Here is a 27626-nt window from a genome sequence, read left to right as displayed (position 1 = left end):
TATTCATGAACTTTAGTGAGTGGCAGCTGCTACCCTTTGGAACTCTCTCCTGTAAATATCAGAAAGGCACAGTCTCCATTGTCTTTCATTCTTTTTCAACAAGCATTTGAAGGGGAGATTTTATATATATATATATTGTATTGGACTTGAAATGTTTTTTACATATGAAATTGTTTTAATTGCTTTTTATGTGAAATGTTTCTATTGTTAAATTGTTTTCAGATGTTTCATAAAAAGGGATTAGGTGTTGCGATAAACAAATGAGCAAATGAACAAATAAATACCCTGATGGTTATGTGTTTTCTGAAACTGAAGTTAAGAGTTTGCATTCCAGCCAATTTACTCAGATGTTTGCAAGCCATCTTGAAACTGTGTTGGTTGGGATTCTGCTTTGGTGGCAACCTGCAAAGCACAGACCATCGCATTATGTTGGCTTAGACATCAACACAAAACATGGTTTGGAATTAATGTCTGAGTCATATCATTGTCTTTTAAAAGCTACAAGGTCCTTGGTTGTATTTGATACCGAAGTCTAACACAATTCTGAAACAGAGCTCAGCAGTGTTAAAAGTAGAAACAAAATACGCATAGTTCCCACTTTCCAAATACAATGTGTTCCCAGGAAATTGTTCATTAAGTGAGCATTTGCATAACAAGCTGACAATTTCCATTATTTCCTGTGGGAACATTTCTAATCTGTGATCTCTTCCCCCCCCCCCAATGGTTTCCTCCTAAAATGGCTGCAGTCAACCAGCTACAGAGAGGCAGAGGAAAAACTGGTTTGTCCAACCTCTCCTGCTCCCTGATTTGTCAGATACCCCTCCCCCTACATGCTTTCTGCCTGAAATGGCTGCTGTTGACCAGCAAAGCACAAAAAGTGTGCAAACTCTGGCTGTGTGGATATATTCGATCTGCCATTCAGGTAGTGAGGCTTGGGAATAATTCCTTGTGTTTGGATAACCAAGGTTTTGGATAACAAAGACTCCAAGAGCAAAATCTGCGTGTACTACAGGAAACCCCTGAGTTGTACATGGGTTGCGTACCTGTCTCCTGTGTGCATAAGCCCACCCTGCCCCTAAAGGGAATTGCCGATGATTCGAATGAAGCCAAACTGAGATACCTACTAAATGATGAAGACCCTTTAAGATCACTCACGGTTGCCAGATTCCTGATCAGCGTTCTATCCCTAAAGAAGAAAAACGGACTCCTGTGCGGCTCGGATAACCCTTTTAAACCATGATTTGTGTTTTAGGATGTAATTAAGTGACATCAACATTGATGTCTTTTATTAATTTATGAGCAGAGGGCGATGTTTATGTTGTAAATTTATTGTATTGTATGTTGTTGGTCTTTTGTTTCTGTTTTGTTTGTTTTCTGTAGTTTTTGGCTGTTTTAACCTTGGAGGTTGGTATATGTTGGTATGGGAAATTGTTGTGTGATGGGCCAATGGCCGTAATAAATATATCTATCTATCTATCTATCTATCTATCTATCTATCTATCTATCTATCTATCTATCACCCTGCCCCATTCCACCCCACCCGCATTCTGCCCTCCTCTAAGTCCAAATCAACCCAAGCATTGGCAGTTGCACATTGGTTGAATACGTGCAAAATGGTCACAGCCTGTACTTCACAAGCATTTTAAAGCACCCCACCTTCAATTCAACATGTCAAGAAGCACTGGGAAGGAAATTATTTTCCCCAGTCCCCTCCAGATAGTTCCCACTTTAAAAGCTTGCTTCCTAGTTACCAATTTTATTGGGATGAAAAGATATCCTATCATTATAACTGCAAGGCAGAAGGTTGGGGTTTTTCAATGGCCATGTGCCACTATGTTAAATCTGACATCCAAAGTTGCTTGAGCGTATATATTTAAACTAACACCTTAAAACAATTTAAAAACAGCACTGGTAGGCGAAGAAGATAAAGCAATCCCTCCACTGTAGTTGAACTTAATTAAGCAACTGTTTCCTACACTTTTAATAATTGTTATTGATGGGATCAATAAAACAAGCAAGTTGAGGGAAACAGATGGAAAGAAAAGCTTGTTGCTATTGAGTGCATTAATCTGAACACGTTTAAAGGTGGTGCAAACATGCTGCAATTCGTAACGGGGCGGGGCACACAGGACACACAGGCAGTGGGGAAAGTCTGTTGTGTCTCCTGCGCAAGATTCGATGAAATGGACAGGACTGGGTTTTGCGAGAGGACTGTGCAAACCGCTGCGGGGGCCAGTTGTGCCCCTTCAGACCAGGTGGGAAAGGAGTGCAACTCACTGGCACAGAACACACTTTGCACGCAAAAGGTTCCAGATGCAATCTTTGGCACTGTGGTGTAGGGCTGGGGAAGGCACTGAAAATTCAGCAAAGCTGCTGGCAGTCAATTTAGACCAGGGGTAGTCAACCTTCTTATACCTACCACCCACTAATGCATCTTTCTTGATGGTAAAATTTCCTTACCGCCCACCAGTGCTCAATGGAAGGAGGATTCAGTTTGTGCCGTGGAACCCCCTACCGCCCACCTGGAATCCTGAACCAGGTTGACATCCAGGGTCCAGGTTGACAACCCAATTTAGACAATTCTGGGCCAGATGGCCCAATGGCCCAAATCAGTTATCAGCAGCTTCCTGTGTCTTGATGTGCAATGCTTCTCTATACAAAGCAAATACCTGCCCACATAAATCTAGCACACCAGACTAGGGTATGAGCCTACTCCAAAACTCTTAAAGGTGTGTGTGTGTGTTTTTTAACAATCAGTGTATAAATTATGAAATAAATAAATAAATCTTCTCAGCGTGTGATGGTTACTTGTATGTGAAAGAGACTATAGTCTCAAGTGGTAATATGCAAGCAAGCATTTACTGCCTTACTGAGAACAGGGACAGAGTTTATGACCACAGGTAAGATTAAGAATGCAAGAAGGACCTTGCTGGATCAGGCCAAAGGACCACGTACTCCAGCATTCTGCTCTCACAGTGGCCAACCAGATGTTGATGGGAAGTGCACATGCACAACAGCATTTCTCCCAATTGGTATTATTGGTATTCAGAGGCATCCTTCCTCCTCAAAGCCTGCTGCTTGCTGGAGAAAACTGAGAGATATATGGAGGGAGGAGGAGAGGTGGACACTCAGTATGTCACCACCACTCACAGATACTCTTCTGATCAGATTCCAGACTGGTTGATGATTAGCTCTAGTATGATGATTAGCATGAAATTTATTTTATTTATTCCACAAAAATTATGCACCACTTGATTGTAAAAAAACAACAACCTCAAAGTGGTTTACAAAAATATTAAAAAATGAATCTACATTGGAGTTCAAGGGCCTTATAACTAGGGGGTTTTTCAGACAGAACTCACCAGAACTCAGTTCCAGCACCTCTCAGGTGGTCGCTATTGCCATAAGAGAACAATGGAGGCATTCATGGTGAGTTCCAGCACCTGTTTTTCTAGAAAAATAGCACTGCTTTTAAAGTTGGTTCAAGTTCCTATTCATGCATGAAGATGCTGTTTGTTGCAAACAGTGGGTGTGTGGGGGTAATTATTAGTGGAGGAAAATATGAGAGGACTTTGACCCCCACCACAGTTCCCTGCATATCATAACTTCCCAGCTACAATTTCTTTCTTTTTAAATTTAAACAATAAGAAGAGCAGCATGAATGATAATGCATAAAACATTCCAAGTATAAGTGTGGCTGAAATAGGTCACTGCCATAGCTTTCCTGAGAAGTCATTCTTAAAATGCAACCAGATCTCCTCTTTCTCAACACAGATATAAACTTCACTTCCTTAGGCTGCCTGCTTCAAACATGAAAGGCGATACTTATTCAAAGGAGCTGAAGTATGCCAACTGTAGACTAATTTGAAGAGAGGTCATCTTTGGTGAGTAACTTGCAGGGCTACAAGCTAAAAAACATTTTGCCCATTCAGCAGCATCTTGGAGGGAGAAAAACTGGAGCTGGTTACATTATTTAAGGCTTCTGCATCAGACCACAAAGGCTTTGTCTGCCTTTCTCAACTGGGACAAAAGTGTTGTTTTTAATCTGTCCTCTCTTACCCGGTTCCCTGGCAGGTGTGTCATTCCCTTCTGGTGCCCCTTGGAAGTGATAAGGTAGAAGGTAAGGAAGCCAGCAACAGGTGGTGCCAGAGCCAGTGACAGGTGCAGCCAACTAATTATTATTTTATTATTTTGCCCCCATCTAAGAATAAGGAAGTGTAAGCTGCCACAGACATTGCCACTCCCAGAACTGGGTGTAAGAAGACAGGCAAGTGGGGCCTGGCTGTGGGCATCAAGAGGTTGGTAGGGAAGTACCCCATTTACCACAATGGATCAGCCACCCGCCAAAGCTCTTTAATAGTACCTCTTCTCCTGATGCTATCTAAGTAGTTTGGAAGGCAGACCATACAAACAGACAACTGTTGTGGTGTGGCTTAATATAGATTTCAGAATAAGGAGTACATTCACAAGAGATCTTAACCCAGAAGGGAATAACTCACTTCTCACTTCCCCTGGGCAACCTATAGGTTTATCAATATTTCCTTCTGCATCTGGGGCAGAACACCTGTGACCCTTGAGATATCGCTGGACTGACTACAATTCCCATCATCCCTGACCATTGGTTGTGCTGGCTGGGTCAGATGGGAGTTGGAGTCCAATAACATCTGGAGGTTCACCGGTTGCTCCCCACCCCACCCCGGTTCTACATGGTGACAACCACAGGGATTGCAGGAATCTCATTTTTCTCCCCTTCATCTTTAATATCTGCATGGATACAGACACATAATTATACAAGATAGATGGGTGAGCTCAGCATTTCCCCTTCTAACGTATATGAAAATGATATGGAAATAAGCAAAATAATGTTTTATGAATTAGGTTATTAGTATGAAAATCGAAGGGCATTCCCCATCTGCTGGAACAGGCCATGTGACTGATTTATGCCATGCAGGCTGAATTATTGATACAGATGCTTATATATTATATTTTATATGGGGTATCATGGGATGAGACCATCTGGCACAGAGACATTAATGAGAGCACCTTTGCCTAAATAAACACTAACAATGAGATACCAAAACCGATCATGCAGAGGTGGGTTTTGTTGTTGTATGTGTGCCCTTCTATGGAACTTTACCAAGCAAAAAGATAAAGATGAACAAAGCCCACCTGCAAAGCAGTTTGACTGTTTTCCTGACAACAAAGGGCTCAGACTGCACAAGTGTCTTTATAAGAACATAGGAAGCTTCCACAGATTGACTCAAACCATTGGTACCTCTAGGCTGGTACTGTCAGCACTGACTGGCAGTGGCTCGCCAGAGTTTCAGACACCTCCAATTAATGCCAAGTCCATTTTAGCATTTCAACTTATCTATCTGCCATTTATTGTATTTTTGGACTTTATAGGCTCTATTTTAAGTTGCTTCAAGACTCTTTCTGCTATAAGGAGCAACAAATAAATTGGAATAGAAAATGTGTGTATGCAACTCCTCTCTTCTTCAGTAAGGCCTGCGGTTAGCTAATGCTGAAACGCTTCTTTCCCTGATGAAGGCGAAAGTGGTGGGCTAAGGATGGGTTAGCTGTAGTTCAAAGTCCTCCAGCTGCCAACCACCACAATAGGATCTTTTGTTTATTCTGAGAAAATCTCAGAATGCAAAAGAAGGTTATCAAGCCTAACTCACACCACTCCCCCCCCCCAGGATCTTCTACAAACCAGTGCATGACACATTATTTTTGCACAACTGATTCCAATGGCAGAAATGCCACCAGAAGGTTATAGGAAGAGAAGACTGGTAGAAATGGTTGCTGATTCCAAAGGAAACAAATAGTTAAGAAAAAAATGCCAAGTCAGCAGAGGGAGAAAGTCTTGGGAATGGCCAGTCATTGCTAGTTTCACGTGGACTATTTTTGTTCTTAGTGTCAGCTAACAATGGCTGCAATCAGGCAGCATTTTATTTGGTTTTTGAAATATTTCCTTACCTATTCGTTTTTTCGTATTATGTTATCTTTCACACGACGTAAAAACTGCTTCTGGAAATCTAATGGAATGTAGCAGATATTTAGCATGCTTTTCTATGTTATTTCGGGGGCGGTGGGGGGGGGCAATATACAACACTCTTAACTTGAAAAATCACAGGAGTTTTGTGCTTTAATTTCATTTGATTAAATTTGGGGCAGTATCCAAGAATGGAGTACTTTCCTGCCATTTAAAATTCAGTGTGACATGGTGGTATATTTACTGAAAAGCAACAGTTCCATAATGCAACAGGTAAAACAGTGTCAAAGGAACAATACAAATTGGGACATAAGCTATAGAGTTATAACCAGTAAAACTAGCACAATCAAAGCCATGTTTTAATGCAGCCCACGTTTCTTTTCTCCTCGCTTATATTTGCAAAACTAAAATTATTATTATTATTATTATTATTAATAACTCAATCACTTTTAAACATGGGCACATACCCTAGTTTATAGTAAAAACACAGAATAATGTAAAGGCAGGCTGCACATTTTAGAAATAAATAGCCTAAATTGCTGGGCAGTAAGGGAAAGCTAAAAGAATAACAGGAGATGGATTTTGTCCCAACGGTTGCAAACAACCAATTTATCTTCCTTTTTTGAAAAAACAAAAACATACAAACAGAAGAACATCTTGCTCTACCTAATTACTGTTTTAGGTAAGCACACAGTGTTATCAAAGCGAGTGAGCAATGGTTTACATTTTATTGGAACATTTTGTGGCTTATTAGTTTGCTTTTGCATAGGCAAGAAAGCACAGTCTGAAGCCTGGAGAGAGAGAGAAAGAAAGTTCTGTTTCAAGGAAATGAGCTCTTTCCCCCTTCCTGGAAGAAAACTCCCAATACAAATGAACAAAACAATCACTAATTATGAGATTATTATTTTTAAAAAGCAATGTAAACATAAGCAGAAACAATGAATCTATTATGCAGAACTCCCACCAGGAATCCTGGAAACAGGACAATTTGCTGTCTGTTCCTATTTTATTTAGTCAGAACAAAAATGAGACAAGAGAGGTTTGTGGGTCTGGGTATCAGTTAGCTTTAGTCAGAACTTCCAACTGCACTTAGCCCACAGCTGACTGGTTGTTGTCTTCCGTTCATCTATTTTTGTTTCTTTCTGGCCAAGGCGAACAGACGGCAAAGATGTCTTGCTTGTCCCCTGGTACATTAGTATTCATTAAGGCAAAAAGTAAATAGTCCATGTTTCATCTTCAGAGCACCACCCAAAAAGGCCTGATTTTCATAAGATCATGCAAGTCACATTACAAGCCTTCAACACACATCAATAATAATGTTGTCATGTGTAATAAAAATGCAAATCCATAGGTGACCAGAAAGACCACCAACTTCTCAAAGTTAGCAAATTTTCAGAGCTCAAACAGTTTAATGTTGCAAAGTTTTGGTTTCAAAACAGACTGACTCCCTTTTGAGGACCCAGCAACTGAGACTGAGGTCACCACACAACAGCTTTCCCAAAAGAATCATGGGAACTGTAGTTTATCCCTCACAGAGTCACAGTTCCCAGCACCACAAACAATCTGCAAGTCCCAGGATTCCTTGAAAGAAGCCATGTGCTTTAAATGTGCTTTAATGCATGGTGTGGTTGTGACAATATATTTATAGAGGAGGGGCTGGAGCTCAGGGGTAGAGCACCTGAGCTTTGCATGTGGAAAGTCCCTGGCATCTCCAGTTAGGGCTGGGAGAGCCCATTGCTTGAAACACTAGAGAGCCACAAGCATTCAGTGTAGGTAATGCAGTGCTAGACGTATCTGCTTTGAATGTAGATGGTCCCAGGTCTGATAACAATCATCTTCAGGTACAAAGAAAAAAGACTCCTGTCTGAATTCTGGAGAGCTGCCGCTTGGCAGAACAAAAAACGCTGAGCTGGAGGGTCCAATGGTCCAACTCAGTAAAAGAGGAGCCTTGGAGAATCCGGGATGCAAAGTCAGTGTCAGAGCAGAGGCTGCCAACATGGACCTCATAGGTGCAGTGGCACTCTTGAGACTTTCCCCTGGCACCTACAAAAAGGCTTCTCCCCTCCCTCTCATACACTTACACTCACTCACTGCCCCCTTAGTCATGAGGTGGTGAAGATGGTTACATACCCTCCAACATTTCTCCAATGAAAATGGGCAAGTCCAGTGTTATTTTTCTAGAAAAAGAGGTGCCAGAACTGAGTTCCGGCTGGAAAAAAAAAAAGCCCTGGGGAAATCCTATTCTATAAACCCTCCAGCATTTTTCCGATGAAAATAGGGATGTCCTGAGGAAAAGCGGGACATTCTGGGATCAAATCAGAAACTGGGACGGCTTCTGTGAATCCGGGACTGTCCCTGGAAAATAGGGACACTTGGACAATCTGTCAGGTTAACCTTTTCTCCCTGGAAAAGTACATAAGACCTGGAGGAGGAAGAGAAACTCTCTTTTCACTTCCTCTTTCAGCGCTATGTGCTTTGCAAGGCTTGGAATAAGTCCATTAGATTTGACTTTTACCAAGATCTCTTGGAAAAGCAAAGTGCACGTTCTCTCTCTTTCTCTCTGCCTGGGGAGGTGAGAGAACTAACTGGAGAGGGTGTTGCTCACAGCACTCATTCAGATGTGCTCACAGGCCTAAAAAGGTTGGCAAGCCCTGAGTTGAAATCTTTTCACCTTGGCCAGGAATAAACAAAAATAAATGACTGGCAGACAAGTCAGCTGTGGGCTGAGGTAGCATACGAGATCCAGAGCCACCTAAGCATAAAAACTAAAAGATCTGAATTAATATTACACAATTAGCACCCGAGCCATTATTTGCCAGTAAAGAGTCTATATATATTATACAGTGGTACCTCGGTTTAAGTACACAATTGGTTCCGGAAGTCTGTACTTTACCCATAGCTGCCAAGTTATCCCTTTTTTTAAGGGATTTTCCCTTATGCTGAATAGGCTTCCTCGCGAGAAAAGGGAAAACTTGGCAGCTATGTACTTAACCTGAAGTGTACTTAACCTGAAGCGAACTTTCCCATTGAAAGTAATGGAAAGTGGATTAATCCGTTCCAGACAGTCCGTGGAGTACTCAACCTGAAGCATACTTAACCTGAAGTATGAGTGTAATTGGTTCTGGAAGTCCGTACTTAACCTGATGTGTACTTAACCTGAAGCAAACTTTCCCAATGAAAGTAATTGAAAGTGGATTAATCCGTTCCAGATGGGTCTGCGGAGTACTTAAACTGCAAGTACTCAAACCAAAGTGTACTTAAACCGAGGTATGACTGTACACATGTAACCTACCTATTCTCTAAAGAGCTCAAGGCACTTCACATCTCTTCCCATTTTAACCTCACAACAATCCTGTAGTTAGGATTAAATATAGGAACTGGCCCGAGGTCACTCTGGGAGCTTCATAGCTGACAAAAGATTATGCCTTTGTTTCCCCAGTCCAAGTGAGATACTCTAACCACCAGTGGTGGCTGGTGCCCATTGCAGCTGGTAAGGTAGGAGGCAGGGAGCCCAATAGTGGTTGGAGTCAGAACCAATGACAGGCAGACTCAACTAGTTTTCTCCCCATCTTCCTGTTTGCAGATTTCTACAAGGGTGACAATGAGACTATGGAAAAGGAAGCTAACAAGCTAAAAGGAAGCAGTGCTACCCCTTGGCCTGAATGTAAGAAAGAAGGCAGGCATATGGAAGGTAGCCGAGACGAGGCTGAGGCTGGTGGGGCAGTGCCCCATTCGACCCAATGGTCCAGGCCCCCACTGCTAACCACTACAGCACACTAACTCTCCAGCATTATTTGTGTTTTTTCCCATTTGCTGTCTTTTGTGTGTGGTTTTTAGACAGCTGCATTTTAAATAATTAGTTTTAATTGTGGATTTTACATTTGGTGCATTCAGGTTTTTTAACAGCCACTTCAAGAGCTTAGCTGAGAAACAGGGCAGCAGTATAAGAGTGAACAATGTCTCTCTTAAGGGGATGCAAGAAAAATGTTCATCTAGGTAAGGAAGTTGAGCTGTCTAAGGAATATACAAGATGCATGCATTGGGAGTATAAGTAAACCCTTGGAACAAGCTGGAAAAAGATCATATTTTATTCATTATTTTAGTTCGTTATTTTAAAGTATTCATTATTTTAACATAACCGTAAGTAATACAAGGCTGGAGAAAATAAAGTGCAATCATTCACCGTGTAAAAACACTTTAAAGCTTGCCTTCACATCTGCTTTCCACCTGTACACGTACACTTTAAGGAATAATCCATCTTGGTGTTAAAGGGCCCTAAAACAACAAACAACAACAACAACAACAACAGTAGGGGTTGCATAAAGTAAGTGAATTTGCAGTTGACAGTATGTGTTGATGTGATAATGCCCAAAAGGCTCAGTTAAATACTTTTGAGCTTTGAGAAGGAAAGGCGGAGTATAAATGTAAGAAATAAAAATATATTCCTTAGTGTTGCATGTAACATTGCACTGTGTTATCACGGGTACAATAGTGTTTACAAGTGATTGCCCAGCAAGCCTTATGGTATAAGCACCCATTATCCAATAATGGTCTGAAGATTGTACTCCCCTTTCTACATTAGAATGTGTATCATATAATCATCAATACCATTTGCATATCTATTTGAACATAAGAATTGCTTATATAACTATATATTCAAATTAGGATTATTCTTATTGTTAATGTGAGTTGATGTTTCTTTTTGTTATACTTGCAGTAAAATATTATTGTTGTTGTTATTGTTGTTATTATTATTATTATTATTGGTTTTGGGGAACCAGGTTTAGCATATGGGCTTTAAGAGCTCCAGAACAGGAATACATTGTGAAAACAGATGTGAATGTCAGAACATTTAGTGTACTTTATTAATGCATAGTGTCTTTTTTGTTGCTGGTTTGCAGTTATGGTACATCTTACAAATAAATTAGGTTCAAAGTTAAGGAATAGTTCCTTGAAATAAGGAAACAGTGGGGTAGGCTAGGCTGCTGCTTACAGAAACCAGGGGAGGTCTTGCATGCACCTGTTTAACTGGAAATGAACTGAATTGTTGTAGAATACTTCAAATTCCATGACCCACCCATACGTTTTGACGGGTCAGTTTGTTTGGAAGGTGCCTTATTCCCTGAACCATCAAGGCAACAATCAGACAGAAGGCGTTATCAGTGCCATCTCTACACTGCCACCCAAATGCAACCAGAGATGGTACTGCTTCTTTTCAGCTCAGCTTGATGAGGATCAATGGGAACTGAGGTTCACATAAAACTGGTTATAAATTGGCCCATTTTCAGGCAATCAGACTACAGATTGGGACCAGAGAGACAACATAGGAAGCAACATAGGAAACTGCCTTATCCAAGACAAATCATTGGTCAATCTAGTTCAGTAGTGTCTATTGACCTTCAACAGTTTGTCAGGATTTCAGGCAGATCTCTTTCCCAGCCCCAGGTGGTGAAACTAGGGATTGAATTTGGACTCTTCTGGGGCCTGGAAGGCCCCATGTAGCTAAACTGAGATTGCAGCCGGCCCTAAACTTCATGGCCTGTGGTTGATGCTTGAAGAGAAGCACCTCTTAAATGCCCACCAAAGGCAGAATTAAGCAAAGCGTGACTCTTTCCCCTACTGAAAACAACAGGATATAAAAGTGCTTCAATTCGACTGGATTGCATTCTTATTTTTTGAATATCACATAGTACAAAGGCATTTCATAATGTGGGTCATCTATTGAAAACAGACAGAAGATGCGTCTCTTTGCTAATTCAACTTCAAAGTTTATTCTCTAAAACGTTAAAAGCTATTCAACATCAAGTTTGGGCCTAATGACTTGCCAAATTGTATTTCAATCAAAGCCATTGTTTAGTTTAGAAGAAGTCTTCTCAGCCAGTGCATTTGAAAGCAGTTAGCAGTTTCTTTTAATCTATGTGGGGGTTTTTTAAGTCAGAAAGCCAATTATTTAATTGAAAATTTATTGGGGGGGGGGGTAAATTACTCCCAGACTCCCAAGTCTTTTATGGAGCTGATTTCAGCAACTTTTAAAGGTGTTCACATTATGGTGAACAGAGTTGTTTGTAGTAGGGAAATGTAACTGTTATTAACAGTGATGTTAGGCGATTCTACTGGAATAGACATGGACAACTTAATTTCATGCACTTTTATCTAGACACATTCCTCCTACCCCCAGGAAACAATGCGTGAGTTAATTGTCTCAATTTACCTCATTGGGTTGAAAAAGACTGAATAAAAAATAAATAAATCTGAATATCAAACATCCATTAGGTTAGTGAGGAGTTTCAGACTATTAAAAGTAAGTATCCACTTTATTCTTCAGGAGTAATGGGACATAAGTTTGACAGTTCATTGTGGCCTCTGCCAGGTAAAGTAAAGTAAATGAGCTTAGACAGACAGACAGGCAATCTAGCCATCTAAACAATAAAGCTGGACCAAATATCTGCCTTCTACAGGAACGTTTGTCCTCTACAAATGTGGTGGTGGAGGAGGAGTTATTAGTTGGCTCTCAGGTGGAGTTAGAGGGAAGGGATTTCAAGACCTTTTGGGAGGCCAGAGACATTTCCATGGGTAGACTGGAATGCCACTTGAAGCAACATAGTTGTTTTTCCTTTTCCTTTTTTTAGTTAAGAAAGACCCTTGTCATCCAATATTTGAAAAGAACCTTGCCCATTCAATGAAAAGTCTTAGTATTTCATCCCTTAAAAACCAGATCAATCTTTGGGGGTTATGATTATGGCAGCCATATGCCCTACTTTACAGATGATACAGCTCTGTTTGTAGGAGCTGTCTATTTGAAGGGCTGTCTGGTCCAAGTCTGGTTTAAAGATAAGAAATCATTAGAAGGGAAAGTAGAAGCCTTGAAATTGGCCCATCAACAGTGAACACCAGGACAGCAGACTGAACAACACACAGTTTCCGCCACTACAGTGAGATTATTACTTTTTTATAGATGTGTGAATTGCCTTCCAAATATATGTCCCAAGGCAATTTGTAGGTATATGCATAAAAAAAAAGCAGAATTAATTTTAAAAACCGGTGAAGAACCACCAAGTACAATTTTAAAAACACGACAAAATCAACATCTATAGCAAATACCTTTTCATTTAGCTGTAAAAGCTTGTTGAAAGAAAAAAATGTCTCTAATTGTTTCTGGAGGGTACATAGTGGGCATTTGACATATCAGGAATACAGAACAGCGGCAGCCACACCGGAAGTCTTGCTCCAGAGGTTAGTGTGCAGCAGGCGTCTGATATTTTCAGGGAGTAAGTATTCTGCAGAACACTGAACTACTGGGCCTATAAGGTGGTGTCTCAGGTAACCTGGCCCTGACTTGTATAAGGCCATATACGCTATGAAGACTTTAACTTTGCTGGATAGCTGATTAGGAATCATTGCAAATCTCACAAACAAGGTGCTATATGCTAGCAGGAGTTTGTTCCCACAAGCAACCTAGTCACTGCTGCCGCTGCCTCTGAACCAACCTCAAGAGTAGCCCCTCCATGGAGCACATTGCAGCAATCCAACTTTGAAACTACCAATGCTTTGAGTACTGTGGTCAAGCTAACCCAGTTCAGGAAAGTCTGTACCTGCCTTACCATCTGAAGCTGGTAAAAGGCACCCCTAGCCTATAATGACACCAGTGATAGAGTCGGATCTAGTAGCACCCCCAGACTACACACCTGCTCCTTCGGGGACAGAGATATTCTGCTCCTATTTACAATGGAATAGTTACCTATACATATGAATTAGCATGTGCAAACTGAGAATCGGTAGCCTCTGCCTTTTTTTGGCAAACACTTTCTCTCTCTTTTTCTGCAACACAGTAGTCATCCTATCTTGGCACATAGCTATCCAGGTTATCTTTATCTTAATTAACCTAATCCTTAATTAAAAAACAGTTTACACAACGTGGCATAACATATTCATTTAGAAATAGCAAATTAAGACATAATGAAATGATCAAAATAAAGATAAAATCAACATATTTTGAAAACCAAATATACAAAATAAAACTGTGCCTGGGTAGGCGTCCCTAAACTAAACAATTTTAGCAGGTGTGGAAAAAATACACAGTGAAGGCACTCATACTTTGGGTTAAGTACGCTTCAGGTTGAGTACTCCGCGGACCGTCTGGAATGGATTAATCCACTTTCCAATACTTTCAATGGGAAAGTTCGCTTCAGGTTAAGTATGCTTCAGGTTAAGTACAGACTTCCGGAACCAATTATGTACTTAAACCGAGGTACCACTGTATTAGATAGAAAGTATTCCAACAAGTTATTTGCTTTCTGACAATTAAAATAAATTCCATTAGAGAATCAGAAGGAACCTACTCCAGAAGAGCAATGGTGTACTTAAAATATTTAAAACAATAACTCTCTCTATGTGTATACTATCTATCTAGCTATCTATCAACTATCTATCTCTATACATACATATATACATACATACACACACACACACACACACACACACACACACACAATTTAACCCTTGTTAACATCTAATTGGATAGAGTAATGTCATGCACCACTTATTTCTACTCTCAGTGTGATATATTATGCAAAACAGCCTTTTCAAATTATGATTAAGTTCTTCAGTGGTGCCCATGTTCACACTAAACCCACTTATCTTAAATATTATCATTTCCTGCATGGTCAGTGGCCTCAGAGAGGGTAAGAGGAAGGTGGTAAAGAGATTACAATGTAGTCAAGTCTAATTGATAGATATCTGTAATAGGAAGCGCCGGGGAGTACTTTGGATACATTAAAGGAAGTCTGATGCTAATAGAATTGAACAAAAGTCAGCCGGAACAAAAGCAAAGCCTACTTACATTTGTTGAACAACTCCAAACGGATCAGTGATGGGGGGATTAAAAATATTACTTACCACAGACTGCAGATCTCTTTTTTTTGGCATCTATCCGAGCCTTATCGCAAAAGCTCAGGGGCAGGGGAGATAATATATGGAACAATGAGGAAGCCCCCCTACAAATCAGGCTCGCTAATATACCACTTGCTTGGCTTATTTCAAACCTGAGATGTGTGACAGAGGCTTCACACAGTACCTATAAGAAAGAACTGCTGCTAAGTGGTAGAGCACATGGCTTGCGTGGAGAAGGTCCCAGGTTCAATCCCTGGCATCTCCATGTAGGGATGGAAAACTCCCAAAACACTAGAGAGCTATTGCCAGTGTAGACAATGTTGAGCTAATGGACCGAAAGGCTAACTTAGTAGGAGGCAGTTTCCTGTGTTCCTATATGTGTTCTTTCTGAGCAACTACAGATATTCAAAGTCTGTTTTCCTAACTTTTAGTAGAGTGGGATGAGTTAGATCTAGGGATGGGGAATAAAACTGGTTTAGTTCATGTTTAAAGGCAAACCTAGAACATCTGAACTTTTAAAAACAGTATGTGAACTGAAACACAGTCGTCCTTAAGAAATTCACACTTCTCTGAATTTTGCAATGCAGTTCTCCAGCTAAGCAACTTGTAAAAAAAAGTGTGTGTGTTATGGTAAAGTGTGCATTAAAAATGCATATATTGCTGAAAATAACGTACAGTAATGCAATATATGGGGGGAACTACTTTGCAAAGATGTATATTTAATTAAAATCTTTGTTAGATTTTTTAAAAGATCCAAATCATTGCGGAAATTTGCACAACTAAATTAAACACTGGAACAATGAAGAGACTTGGAGAACTGAAGCTGATAGATTTATCTGCAGTTAAATTTGCCTTTTTATATATATTATAGTTTTTTTCATTTTAAATTTTATTCTAGCTTTTATACTTGATTCACTTTGATCACTTTGCAGGTCACAAGTAAAAAAACAATGGAAACATCATGAAACAATCAATCAATCAGGTTAAAATCTAAAAGTTGAACCCAGGCAACCAAAGGCTTTTTGAAAGAGTGAAGTCCTTAAAATAACATAGTGTTAAGGTCTAATGACACTTGTCTAGATAAGGCATTCCACAAAGTTGGTGCCCTCATAGAAAAGGCCCTGGTCACAGTGGGTGCCCACTGAATATTATTCAGCAATGACACACGGAGAAGGAATGGAGTGTCTATGGGCACACAAACTGATATCTAAATCCATATTCTAAGTTACTGAGATGCTCAGTAAGTTCTAACCTGGAGTGGGGATCTGGAGTCCTCCAGACATTGATGGACTACAACTCTCATCATTCCTGAAACTTTCTAGGCAACATATGGAGAGAACATTGGCCTGAAGCCTCACTGCATCAGAAGTAGTGTGAGAAGAAAAAGTTCATCCCACTTGCACTTCCTCCCTTGAAATTCCTTCAGAACAAAGGTAGAGAACCTCTGACCCACAGGGCAAATTTGGCGTGCCAATTCTCATTTGGTCCATGAGGCCATTTCCCTCAAATCACATCCACCTGCCCCACACCTGATGTCATATGTGATGTCAAGTTGTGACGGTAGATATTGGCTAGATCAACTGCTCACATACCTGAACTCTGCAGAAAGCAGGACTTCTCTCTTTACTTCTCAGTGAAGGGCAGATGGCTTGAACAAACCACCTGTCAGTTACCTGGCATGATTAGGATATCAGTTAGCCCATGGAGTGAGGATAAAATGCCAGCCAGGCCAAAAGGGTTCCCTAACCCAGCTTTAAAACATCCAGCTCCCCCATTTCCAGGGCAGGAGGGAGCAGGATTGCCAGTTGTTAAGTCAGTGCTCCATATAGCTCCTTGGTCTTCTACAGGGTTCCAGGCCACGTGGCCCTTCATGCAACAAGTGTGCTTGAAGCTAAACAGTTCCAGGTCAGGTCAGTGTTTGGATGAGAGACTATCTGGAATTCCCTGTGTATATTGCTATGAATTCCAAAGCATAAGAAAGGGAGGCTATATAAATATATACCAGAATAAATTATGCAAAATAAGCACTTTTTAAACATAATTTTGTTTATTTCACTATATTTATATCCTACTTTTCCATACAACATACACAAAATGGCTAACTGATTAAAGCAACCAATAAAAATGTCACATGAAAACCATCGTTATGATAAAACACCGAAAGCAGCATTGATCATTCACGGGAAGGCATTTAAAAAGCACAGCAACCATCTGAGATTAAAAGCCTGCAGAAAAAGACAACTTTAGCTGTTAATCTGGGGTGGGGGTATCCTAGAGCATCAACTTCCACAATCCAGGCACTGCCATGGAAAAGGCCTAAAAAACCCTCTAATGGTGGTCAGATAGAAAGAGAACAGCTCTGGTGCTGGCCTTAAGAAGTAAGGTATAGCCCCCAGATCCTGCACACTGCAACTGCCATCAGCTCCCACCCACAACATCTGGAGAGCACCAAATTGGCTACCCCTGGTCTTAGCTTATCCCAAGCCTCGTTCACTGAAAGCAACAAGAGTTCAAGACTTGAGAGCAATGCATGCCCTCTAGCCCTGTTCCCAAACAGTGTGTGCTTTGATTAGCCCCACCCTGTGGTGTCCATGGGTAAAGCATGAAAATGTGCAGGAAGGGGGCCTTCACACATGCAGCTGTTGCACAAATGCTTCCACATGACTTGGAACCCTGATTTTGTAGTATTCCACTTCACATAGAAGCTTCCCTAAGAACAAAGGCCCCTGTGGGCACTCATACAATGTGTACTAATACAAGGAATGCCTAAATGCAGCGTGGTGGCGGGGAGCACAGCTGATCAAGCGCAGGGCCATAGCTCAGTGGCAGATGCTATGTATAGCACATAGCACATGCTATGTATGCAGAAGGTTCCAATTTCAATTTCTGGCATCTCCAGGTCAGACAGCTTCCTATGTCCCTACAGGGCTTCTTTGAGTCACTTGAATGGGACTCTGGTTCTAAGCTATTAAACAACCAGTTGCAGGATTGCACTTCCTTATAGCATGTTTTCTTTTTGCTCAGTCTCCAGGTGTTAAGTAGAGATGGCGCAAACAAGGATGCAGGACCTTCCCCCCAACATGCTGCCCTCCAGAGGTCTTTGGACCTCCGACTCCCATCAGCTTCAGCAGCATGGCCAATGGTCAGGGATGATGGGAGTTGTAGTCCAGCAACATCTGGAGAGCACCTGGTTAGGTAGGGAAGGCTGCCATAATTAGACAAAGACACTGAGGGCAACACATTTAGAAGATTTCAAAGAGAATCTTCAAATGTAGGTATTTAGTCGCCATAATAATAATAATAATAATAATAATAATAATAATAATAATACCACTGCTGACTTTCATTGTCAACATGGCCATAGGATAGGGCTAATTATTACCGGCACCAGAAGCAGCTTGTGATTTTATATTACATTGAGGTAAATTACACTGGAATTAGAGTGGATTACTTTTATCAAATAGGGAATAAGCTGTTAATTAACTCCCTGCTGTAGCAATCTCTTTCAGAGCTTGCAACTGTTATTAGCTCTAGATTAAACTGTTGAATTAATTTCCCACTTACTTACTATTTCAAGAGGGGTTTTTTTTAATTTACCTGGCAGCAGCTTTAATGGGAAATTGTATTAGTGAGCATAAATTGTTTTCTCCCCCTTTCCTTCCTATTTTCCTTTTGGTGGGGAGGGTAAACAGTTTGTGGTAATGTTTATGAAGTCGTTTTGTTTGAGCAATATATATGTGTGTGTGTATATATATATATATATAATTGTAGTTTTAATTAGTGCACGGTTGTCAGAGTATTAGGTTTGAGATTACATTATGGCTTTTGGAGAAAACAAACACTCAGGTAATCCTCACATTAAGAATAAATTTACAAATGGGGGAGGGACTCTGTTGGTGTGACTGTGTTGATGTGAGGGGGGGCAAACAAAGTCCACTGTCTTTCAAAGTAGCCTTTGGGGCAGAGCCCAGCCTTCCCCAGATTTCTGCCTCCAGATGTTTTGGATTACAATTCCCATCAATCACATTAGGCACCCAGTGGAGGCTTCTGCAGTGGGGCAAATGCCACGAGCCTCAGTCTGCCCTCTGCTGGCACCCATCTGCCTGCCAACTTCCTTGGTCTCCTTGGTCTTTGTGTTGCCCTTGTGGAACTCAGCAGGGAGGAAGATGGGGAACAAAAGTAGTATTTGTTGGTTCCACTTTTCATTGGCTCCGGCTCCAATCTGGAGGGATAAAGGGAAAGGGAGGTCTACCACATTCTGTCTGGGAAGTCTTCTCTCCCAACGTCAAAGGTGTTTTGTACTTTAGGCCAACCAGATTATTTGGGCACATCAGGCAGAAACTTCCACTAGCAGCCCTCCCACTCCCTGGCAGTTAAAATACAATAAATTTATAAACCAAGTAACTAAGAACTTGCTACCTTTTACAACACCCGAAGTCAGATGCCTTAAGCAGTTGCCTTAGTCTGCCTTATGGCAGGACTATCACTGCCGACCTTCAGGGCAAAAATATAACCAGCTGGTTTCAATAAATAAATTGGGGGTGGAGAACCTGCAACTTTCCAGATGTTGTACAAGTCCCATCATATCAGTCTATTGGCTGGGGCTGGTGAGAGCCCTCGCCCCAAATATCTGGAGAGCACCAAATTGGGAAAAGCTGAGCTGTACAAAAGCTCTTCCATGGATATGCCAGTCCCATGAATGTACCTAATTGGTCAAGCCAGTTGGAGGATCTGAAGCAAGGCTGCAAACCCTTTGGTTCTTCTGTTTGTGAGAAAACATCTTAAATGATCAGCCTGAAGCCCCATCTGGTCCTTCATTCTATGATTCTGTTTCAGATCAATAAGGGAAGCCTGCAAAGAGGACACAAGCTGCAGCAGTTGCCCACTTCTGTTACCCAGCGACTGGAATTCAGGAGCATGCTGGCAGTGATTATAGAGGTAGTATATAGCTATCATGGCTAGCAGCCATTGGCAGATTTATTCCCATGAATTTGTCTAATTCCCTTTTAAAGCCATACTAGGTGGCGGTCATCACCACACTGAGCATCAGTACAGTGCAGTGCAGTTTCCACCAGCCTGGTGCCTTCAAGATACGACAGGGAATGATGGAATATGAGGTCCAAAAGGTCAGGGCAGCACCAGGGCTCTGGTGCTTCCAGGGCTCAGTCATGAAGCATTCTCAGTGACGCCAAGACACTCTCTCAGCCTAAGCCCCCATGAGGACATGAGGGAGCTATGTATACCACCTTGAGGTCCACAAAGGAAAGTCAGAATATGGGTGCAGTAATCAATAAATAAACTACCAACAGCCTTTTCTGCGGTGGCCCCCTGTTTATGGAATGTTCTCTCCAGGGACGCCCGCCTGGCATCTTTGTTGTTTATCTGAAGTCGCCAGGCAAAAATGTTCCTCTTCTGCCAGGTCTTTGGTTAATTAAACAATCTATGGCTTTTTAAACCTTGTGTGTGGAGTATTGTTTTCGTTTGGCATTATGGTATGTATTTTTGTGGTTTTATATTGTAAACCGCCCTGTGATCCTCAGATGAAGGGCAGTATAGGAAGAAAAATGAGGTGGAGGAGGAGGAGGAAGAGGAGGAGGTGGAGGAGGCAAATCTGTGGTCAGTGGACCATAAATAAATTATATCCACATTTGTTTATAAATCTAGCATAACAAACCTCTAATAAAAGCTTGATTAGACATCTCCTCTTCATTAGCACTGTGGCTGTTTTCACAGAGAACCCTATGGGGGGCACATTAGTCGCCCATCCCCTAACTGTAGGGGGGGTGGCAGAAAGTGGTGTACAGTGGAACTTATTAAAACATAAACAGAAGCATTAAAACATCAGTTGGAATTGTTTCAATTAATTGCAGCCTCATTTTTACAAAGATTTAACTATTCATGCAAATAAAAACAAAATCAGAAATGAAATGTGTAGGGAAGGTGGAATGTGCTGACACACAACATAACTTTACAGCCTTTTAAAATACAAAAGTAATTTTAAAAATAATCGGTTTAAAATAGTTTTTTATATATAAATGAACAAACCCCAAAACGAATAGTGTCATCCCCCCCTCAAATTACCCTTTTATTACATAGTTTCAATTAGCAATTTCTCCCCCCTCATAAAGGTACAAATTGCTCTTCTCTTTTCTCTGGAGGAAATTATAAGATGATAGAAATACTAAAAAGAAATCAACCAAATGCTAGACTTAAGCTGAAAGCATACATTGTGCATGTTTGACAATTCCTGCACAGTGCACACATGAGATATGTCCCTTGGCTATGGTTACACATAATATTCTACCCAAATCCACCCATTGCTTATTGCATTTAATATACACAATACTTAAGAATTATAAACAATTCATGTTTTCAGTCTGAGCATGGTCGTGCTTCCTTTGAAGTTGTTAGGAAATAGGTTGTGGTATTACTTAAAGCATTTATGCTGGAACATGCAGAAAATTTTGAGGTTACAGGTGCACAGATGACTTTGCCCAGATGCTACGTGGACACATCTGGAACCTAAACAATAGATTTATTCTCAGTTTCTTTATAGTGCAAATCTCATGGGTCAGAAGGAAAGGTGGCATTCACAAGTAATAGTGCTATATGCGCTGTCAACATCGAGTCAAAGGATTCATGATCCCAAAGTGTGCTTCCTGACAAAAAAAAAAGAGGGGGGTGCTTGGCTTCAAACCATGAACCCACCATTAGGTCTTGCAAACTGTATGTGCATTCATTCCACTCTGAAGTTCTGTGGCTGCTAACACTTCACGGATAGAACTATAGCACTAAGTGGGTTTCTCCAATTCAGTGCTGGGAGCAATTCTGAGCTTGGATTAGGGATCTTAGTGTGCTCAACACTGCATGATGTTTGAAGACCCACGGCACACAAGTAATTTCTACATCAGCTGTTCCACTTCTTGACTTAAACATCTGCCTCCAAATCAGTGGCTGTCAATATGCTCAGCAAGTGGACATAAATCAAGATCGAAATGCATGGAGAATGCTGTTCTAGAGCACACCGCAGCATACACACAGAGAGATTTTAATGCGCTTTCGGAGGCAGATGACTAGGTATCTGGCTTACTGGCCTAGTCAGTGCCACAATTCTCCCTTTCGGTTCAAAAGGTCCTGTGTTCAATTCCCACATAAGTTGTTGAATAGAGGGTAAACGGAGCCATGCTTTTTAGAAGCTGTGCCTCAGTGGCACAGCACATCCTTTTTAAAAGCCCCCGATGCTATCCCTGGCATCTATAAAGAGATGCTAGGAAATATTCAGGTCTAAAATCCTGAACGGCTCTCAGTAGGGCACAGAGTAGACAACACTGAGCTAGATGAACTAGTGGTATAAGGCAGCTTTCTACATTCAGAAGAATCTTAGCTCAAAGGAAAAGCATCTGTTTTTGATGCATGGGTCAGTCTCCATGTCTCAGTAGGGCTTGGAAAGACTCCAGTCTGAAACCTTGGAAAGCCACTGCCAGTCAACATACGGTATGCTGCGCTAGATGAGTCAATGCCTGACTTGATATAAGACAGCTTATGATGGCTGCATCACAGCTGGATCTATGGGGCCTCCTGCTCCTCATTAGGAGTGCTGCAACCTTCCATTGCTTGCACCACTTGCTGGCTACTTGTGCCCTCCATATGTGTGCACCTACCTAAGTCAGTCCATGGCATTAACAGAGCAATATAGACATGGCCACCTGGATACTTAAGCTAGCTGCCATCACCAAATTTTTAGGTACATGCACAGCACCTAGAAAAGCCTGGTCCAAGTAAGTCTAGCTCCTATTACACTCCACCTTAAGACTATGAATTCATATACAGTGGTAGCTCGCAAGACAAATGCCCTGCAAGACGAATTTTTCGCAAGATTTGCGAAAAATTCATCTTGCGGATCGCGGTTTCCCATAGGAATGCATTGAAATTTAGTTAATGTGTTCCTATGGGCAAAAAAAGAAATTTCAATGCATTCCTATGGGAAACCACGATTCGCAAGATGAATTTTTCGCAAAACGAATTGACTTGCGGAACAAATTAAATTCGTCCTGCGAGGCACCACTGTATATATATTGTAGCTTCAACAATACCAGCTTCATATCCCTCCTGTTGCTTTGCTTAACCTCCAGCCAGCTAAGAGGCTCTGGAGGAACTTGTTCAGTATTTTGGGATATTCTAGTTGGTCGGTCAATATAAAGTTATTGCCCACCTGTGGGTTTTGAAATTTCTCAGATGCACAAACACAGCTATGCTTAAACAAAAACAAAAACCCTCAGTAAGTTAATAATTATTGTGTATAAGAAGTGTTTCTTTCCATTCACATCTTAACTGATTGCCAGGTCAGCTACACCAAAGCTTTAAATTCAAGTGGCTACAAGTTAGAATCATTCAAGGGTAACAGACAGAAATCATATGCATATGCAGGAAAACACACATGCTTTTTAAAAATAAAATATATATGCAAAGTTATGTTCCAGAGGAGGGGAAAAATGTATGTGACACAAGATATAAATAGGAGTAAACACCTTGTATTTGAAGGGTCTTGAGCTCTGCAAACTTTATGTGGCTTTCATCAGGGAAAAACAAAGTTCTTATATCTGGAAAGAAAAACACTGTTAAAAGCCTTTACATAATATTGAATGGGAACACTGTCTTTTTGTCATTTTGCCATATATACAGATAGAACAAGAAGAGGTGGGCATTTCAGATCTGGAAGTCCCTGCAGGAGGAAGATTTGTTCATTCACAGGTGACTAGAGAGCCTTTCCACCCATAAGGTATATGGTGGGAAGTTCTAGCGTTGAGCTGAATTTCTCAGAATACTATTTATTTATTTTTCTTAGAAAGCTTCTGAGATTTTTCCTTTCTTCTACCACCACTCCTTTAAAAAAGTAAGGCCACTTTGCAGAGTTTTCCCTGAATATTTTCCAACATTTTTTGGTATAAGTTGTCATTTACCACCACCACCACATTACCCTGGGGTGACACTAGGTTCTGGTGCAGGATGCCAACACAGTCACTGCTACTCCCACTTGCTGTGGGAAACAAACAAAAGATACCATCAAAAAGAGACAAAATAAGTTATGCCACTGTCACTAGTAATGGTGAGCCCTACCTCCAATAAATGGTTGGATAAGTTATCTGCCTGCTGAAGAACTTTGGCAAAACGTTCCTCCACCTCCAGCATGACTCTTCCCAGTTTCTCCAGCACAATAACATGAGAAGAACCTACTGGATCAGACCAATGACTCATCTAGTCCAGCACCCTGGTCTCACATTGGCCAACCAGATGCTTGTGGGAAACTCTTACCGTAAGCAGGACCTGAGCAAAAGAGCACTCTCTCCTCCTGTGGGTTCTAACAACTGATATTCAGAAGCAATACCACCCCTGACCATGGAGGTACAGCTCAGCCCAATGGCTCAGCTAGTACCCATTGATGGCCTTATCCTCCATTTCCACAGGTAAGGTGGAGAATTCTGGGAAGCCACTTGCACACAGCTCTAGTAAGAACTCTTTGTGTCAAAGCCAATATACAGATTCAGAAATACCTGTGGAATGTGGCCTTTGGAAGAGAATGTGGCCCCTGTTTAAATGTTTTTGCTCAAGAATGCCTATCCAGACATATAGAAGTTACATGTGTAACTTATTTCTTCTTCTTCTTTTAGCTAGTGTTGATTTTAATTTTCTTTTTAATAGTTTTAAATACCCTATTTAACTATTTTTTACAGGTAATTTTAATGTTTTATTTTATATTGTGGTAGAAAGCATAGAGCTTGCTGTTTTGCAATCATCCGTTATATAAATTTTGTTAAATAAATTAATATATGGCAACAGTTTGCTGCAGTTCCCAGTTGTAAGCTATTCTACTATCCAAGACCTGCTCTATACACTCAATGTCCTGCGGTTGGCCACTTTGCCATTCCAGGCTGGAAAAGCATAGCTGGAACATAAGACTTTGATACCCTATTAATGTTATTCTACTGAGAGTGGTACTGAGCAGTAAGTACTTATTGTTTATAGATCTCATTTGAATACTGTATTCCAATCGCATAATTTGAGGTTTGCTAGAGGAGAATCTGGAATTGTTGACACTCATAGATCCAGACCCCTTCTCCTGAATGACACCACCTAACAGCAACTGTTCCAGAAAACCTCTGGCTGGCCTATGTCTGCTTGTTGCATGAGTTAGGAACACTAAAATTTCAATGATGTCTTTAAATTTGAATGGTTTCAAGCTGTTGTAAACTCCTGAAGCAATCAAAAATAATCTGTCATGGGACTGCTGGGTATGTGTACATTGCGCCATGGCCTGATCTGATGTCAGATTTATTGGAGGGTAAATTATGTCATTTATGCATCAACTCACAGGAGGAAATGGGGAGGGGGAGCAATCCCTATGCAGTTAATTTAATAATAGAGTGGAAAGCCACGGTTACTGTTTCAGGTACACCCGCTCTTTCAGAGCAATGGCTGGCTCGCGTCAACAACAGCAACCTTTGCTTCTCAGAGCCATGGGATTAACAAATATTTAGTGGAAGTGGGGGGCTTTGAGAGACGCATCCAGAAGTGGTTGAACCAGGAGCAAAGGCCTCTTCCACTGGGTTCTGTTGTGCAGCAGCTGAATCCTACCAGCCTCCTTTTTTCACCTTTCTGAAACTTTCCTCTATCCTCAATCTGGTGTCTTCCAGATGCTGTTGGGTTTCTACCCCCACCCCCATCATCCTTCTTAAGAACTGTCAGGGTGAGCTTGTGTCAAGCTGGGGTAAGAGGACAAGGCTGTGGCAAGTCTAAACTTGAAGTATGCTAATAGGTCAGAGAGTATCACATGACCTATGAGTATCTTTGGTTAGATCAGGCATCCCCAAACTGCGGCCCTCCAGATGTTTTGGCCCACAACTCCCATGATCCCTAGCTAACAGGACCACTGGTTGGGGAAGATGGGAATTGTAGTCAAAAACATCTGGAGGGCCGAAGTTTGGGGATGCCTGGGTTAGATATTGCTTTGCTTTTCTGGTTGGTTTCCCTGCAGTTACCTCCCTTGGCTTGCTGAAACTCCCTTAAATCCTAGGCTTAGGATCCACTGCATGTGTAAGTCACTCAGCCGCTGCAGATGCCTGATTTCTTTCCCTCCTCTCACTACTCACTATGAACATTACAGGCATGAGGACAAGTCCTTCAAAGCCCACCATTAATAACAGAAAGGTTCTTCAAAGTGAGAACTGCCTCCCTCCGCCAGCAGCCTCTCAACCTGGCCACATCAGAGGGGCAGCTGAGACAGCAAGGCTTGCTCTAACAGTCTGGCATCTGGCTTCCCCTCTCCACCTGGTTACGAGTGAAATAGCAGCACCTACACTATGTGCTTTGCTGAGACCAGCTGCTGTTTTGCTCCCACCTTCCCAGAACTGCCACCCACAGCAGCTATCCTACTTGTGTGAAGATCCATCGAGATGACTACATCATGGGCAAACAAGAGACAGTGAGCCCCCTCCATTGGCCTGGGTGTGACGTGACCAACTCCCATTGGACTCCTCACCTATTCAGAACTACACACATGGGCTGTCACCACAATGATGCATCATTCTGTAGGTGCTGAGACTTCACTTTGTTCATTTTTCCTCATAATCGTTCCACTCATGGTTTTTATTATTATTTTAATTCCCATCTATGAGATAGGTAAAGGTAAAGGGACCCCTAACCATTAGGCCCAGTCGTGACTGACTCTGGGGTTGCGGCGCTCATCTCGCGTTATTGGCTGAGGGAGCCGGTGTACAGCTTCCAGGTCATGTGGCCAGCATGACTAAGCTGCTTCTTGCGCACCAGAGCAACACACGGAAACGCTGTTTACCTTCCCGCCGGAGCAGTACCTATTTATCCATTTGCACTTTGATGTGCTTTCGAACTGCTAGGTTGGCAGGAGCAGGGACCGAGCAACGGGAGCTCACTCTGTCGCAGGGATTCGAACTGCCGACCTTCTGATCGGCAAGCCCTAGGTTCTGTGGTTTAACCCACAGCGCCACCCGCATAGCAGGCCATTAATTTAAATGGCAAGCTGCCTTGAATTCACTGACTAGAAAGCACTATATAGATGCCAACAACTAAACAAGGCTGGAGATCCTAACCCCACTTACCTGGGAGTAAGCCTCACTGAATTCAATCGGACTTACTTACGAGTAGGCGTTGTTAGAATTGAGCTGTGTATAAATAAAATATGAGTTGTTGTATACCCCCTCTCGGAATTATACCATTTTCACCCCTTATCTCCTCTCTCCATTTTTTAGCCTTTTACAAAGGGCAATATAAAATAAAGTCCTAAAACGAACCAAATCCAACACAAACCACTGAAATTCTGTTCTCCCTATTTAGGTCATCCCTAGGTTGGACACTCACTAAATTGGCAGCGACAGGCCCTCTGATATTTCAGTACAGCTTCCAGAGAAGATTGTACATCTGAAGTGACTCCTGGGGGGTGATGAATTCATATTTGCTAAACAGATTAGCTGAAATAAGCATAATAAATGAAAGTGTTTTGTTTTTAAAGAAAAGAAAGAAAACAATTTCACACTAAAATGCAGGCTTGACTTATAGGAAGTGGCAGATCCAATGGCCCAAGGCCTAAGATTGGTTTTGCCACTTGATAATTTGACTGATTCACTTGAGTAGCCAGAAGAGGACATTTTCTGCCTGATTTCAGCATAATCGAGTCACCTGCTCCATGATTGCCAAGGCCAAGTCAATTGCA

General features: G+C 41.5%; 1 protein-coding gene across 5 annotated transcripts in view; it reads right to left on the bottom strand.

The window, feature by feature from the left end:
- Window positions 1-27626, bottom strand: part of DACH2 (dachshund family transcription factor 2) — a 302374-nt gene that overhangs the window by 114688 nt on the left and 160060 nt on the right. For 3 of the 5 annotated variants that reach the window (XM_035113841.2, XM_060270328.1, XM_060270326.1), the window contains exon 3: window positions 23413-23484. The exons of the other annotated variants lie outside the window; for them this stretch is intronic. In XM_035113841.2, the coding sequence (XP_034969732.1) occupies window positions 23413-23484 (72 nt within the window). The remainder of the gene's footprint in view (window positions 1-23412; window positions 23485-27626) is intronic. 5 annotated transcript variants of the gene reach the window in all.

Source organism: Zootoca vivipara, chromosome Z (assembly GCF_963506605.1).
Source record: "Zootoca vivipara chromosome Z, rZooViv1.1, whole genome shotgun sequence".
NCBI lineage: Eukaryota > Metazoa > Chordata > Lepidosauria > Squamata > Lacertidae > Zootoca > Zootoca vivipara.
The sequence above is the reverse complement of the archived record's forward strand: the minus strand, read 5'-3'. Positions and strand labels throughout refer to the sequence as shown.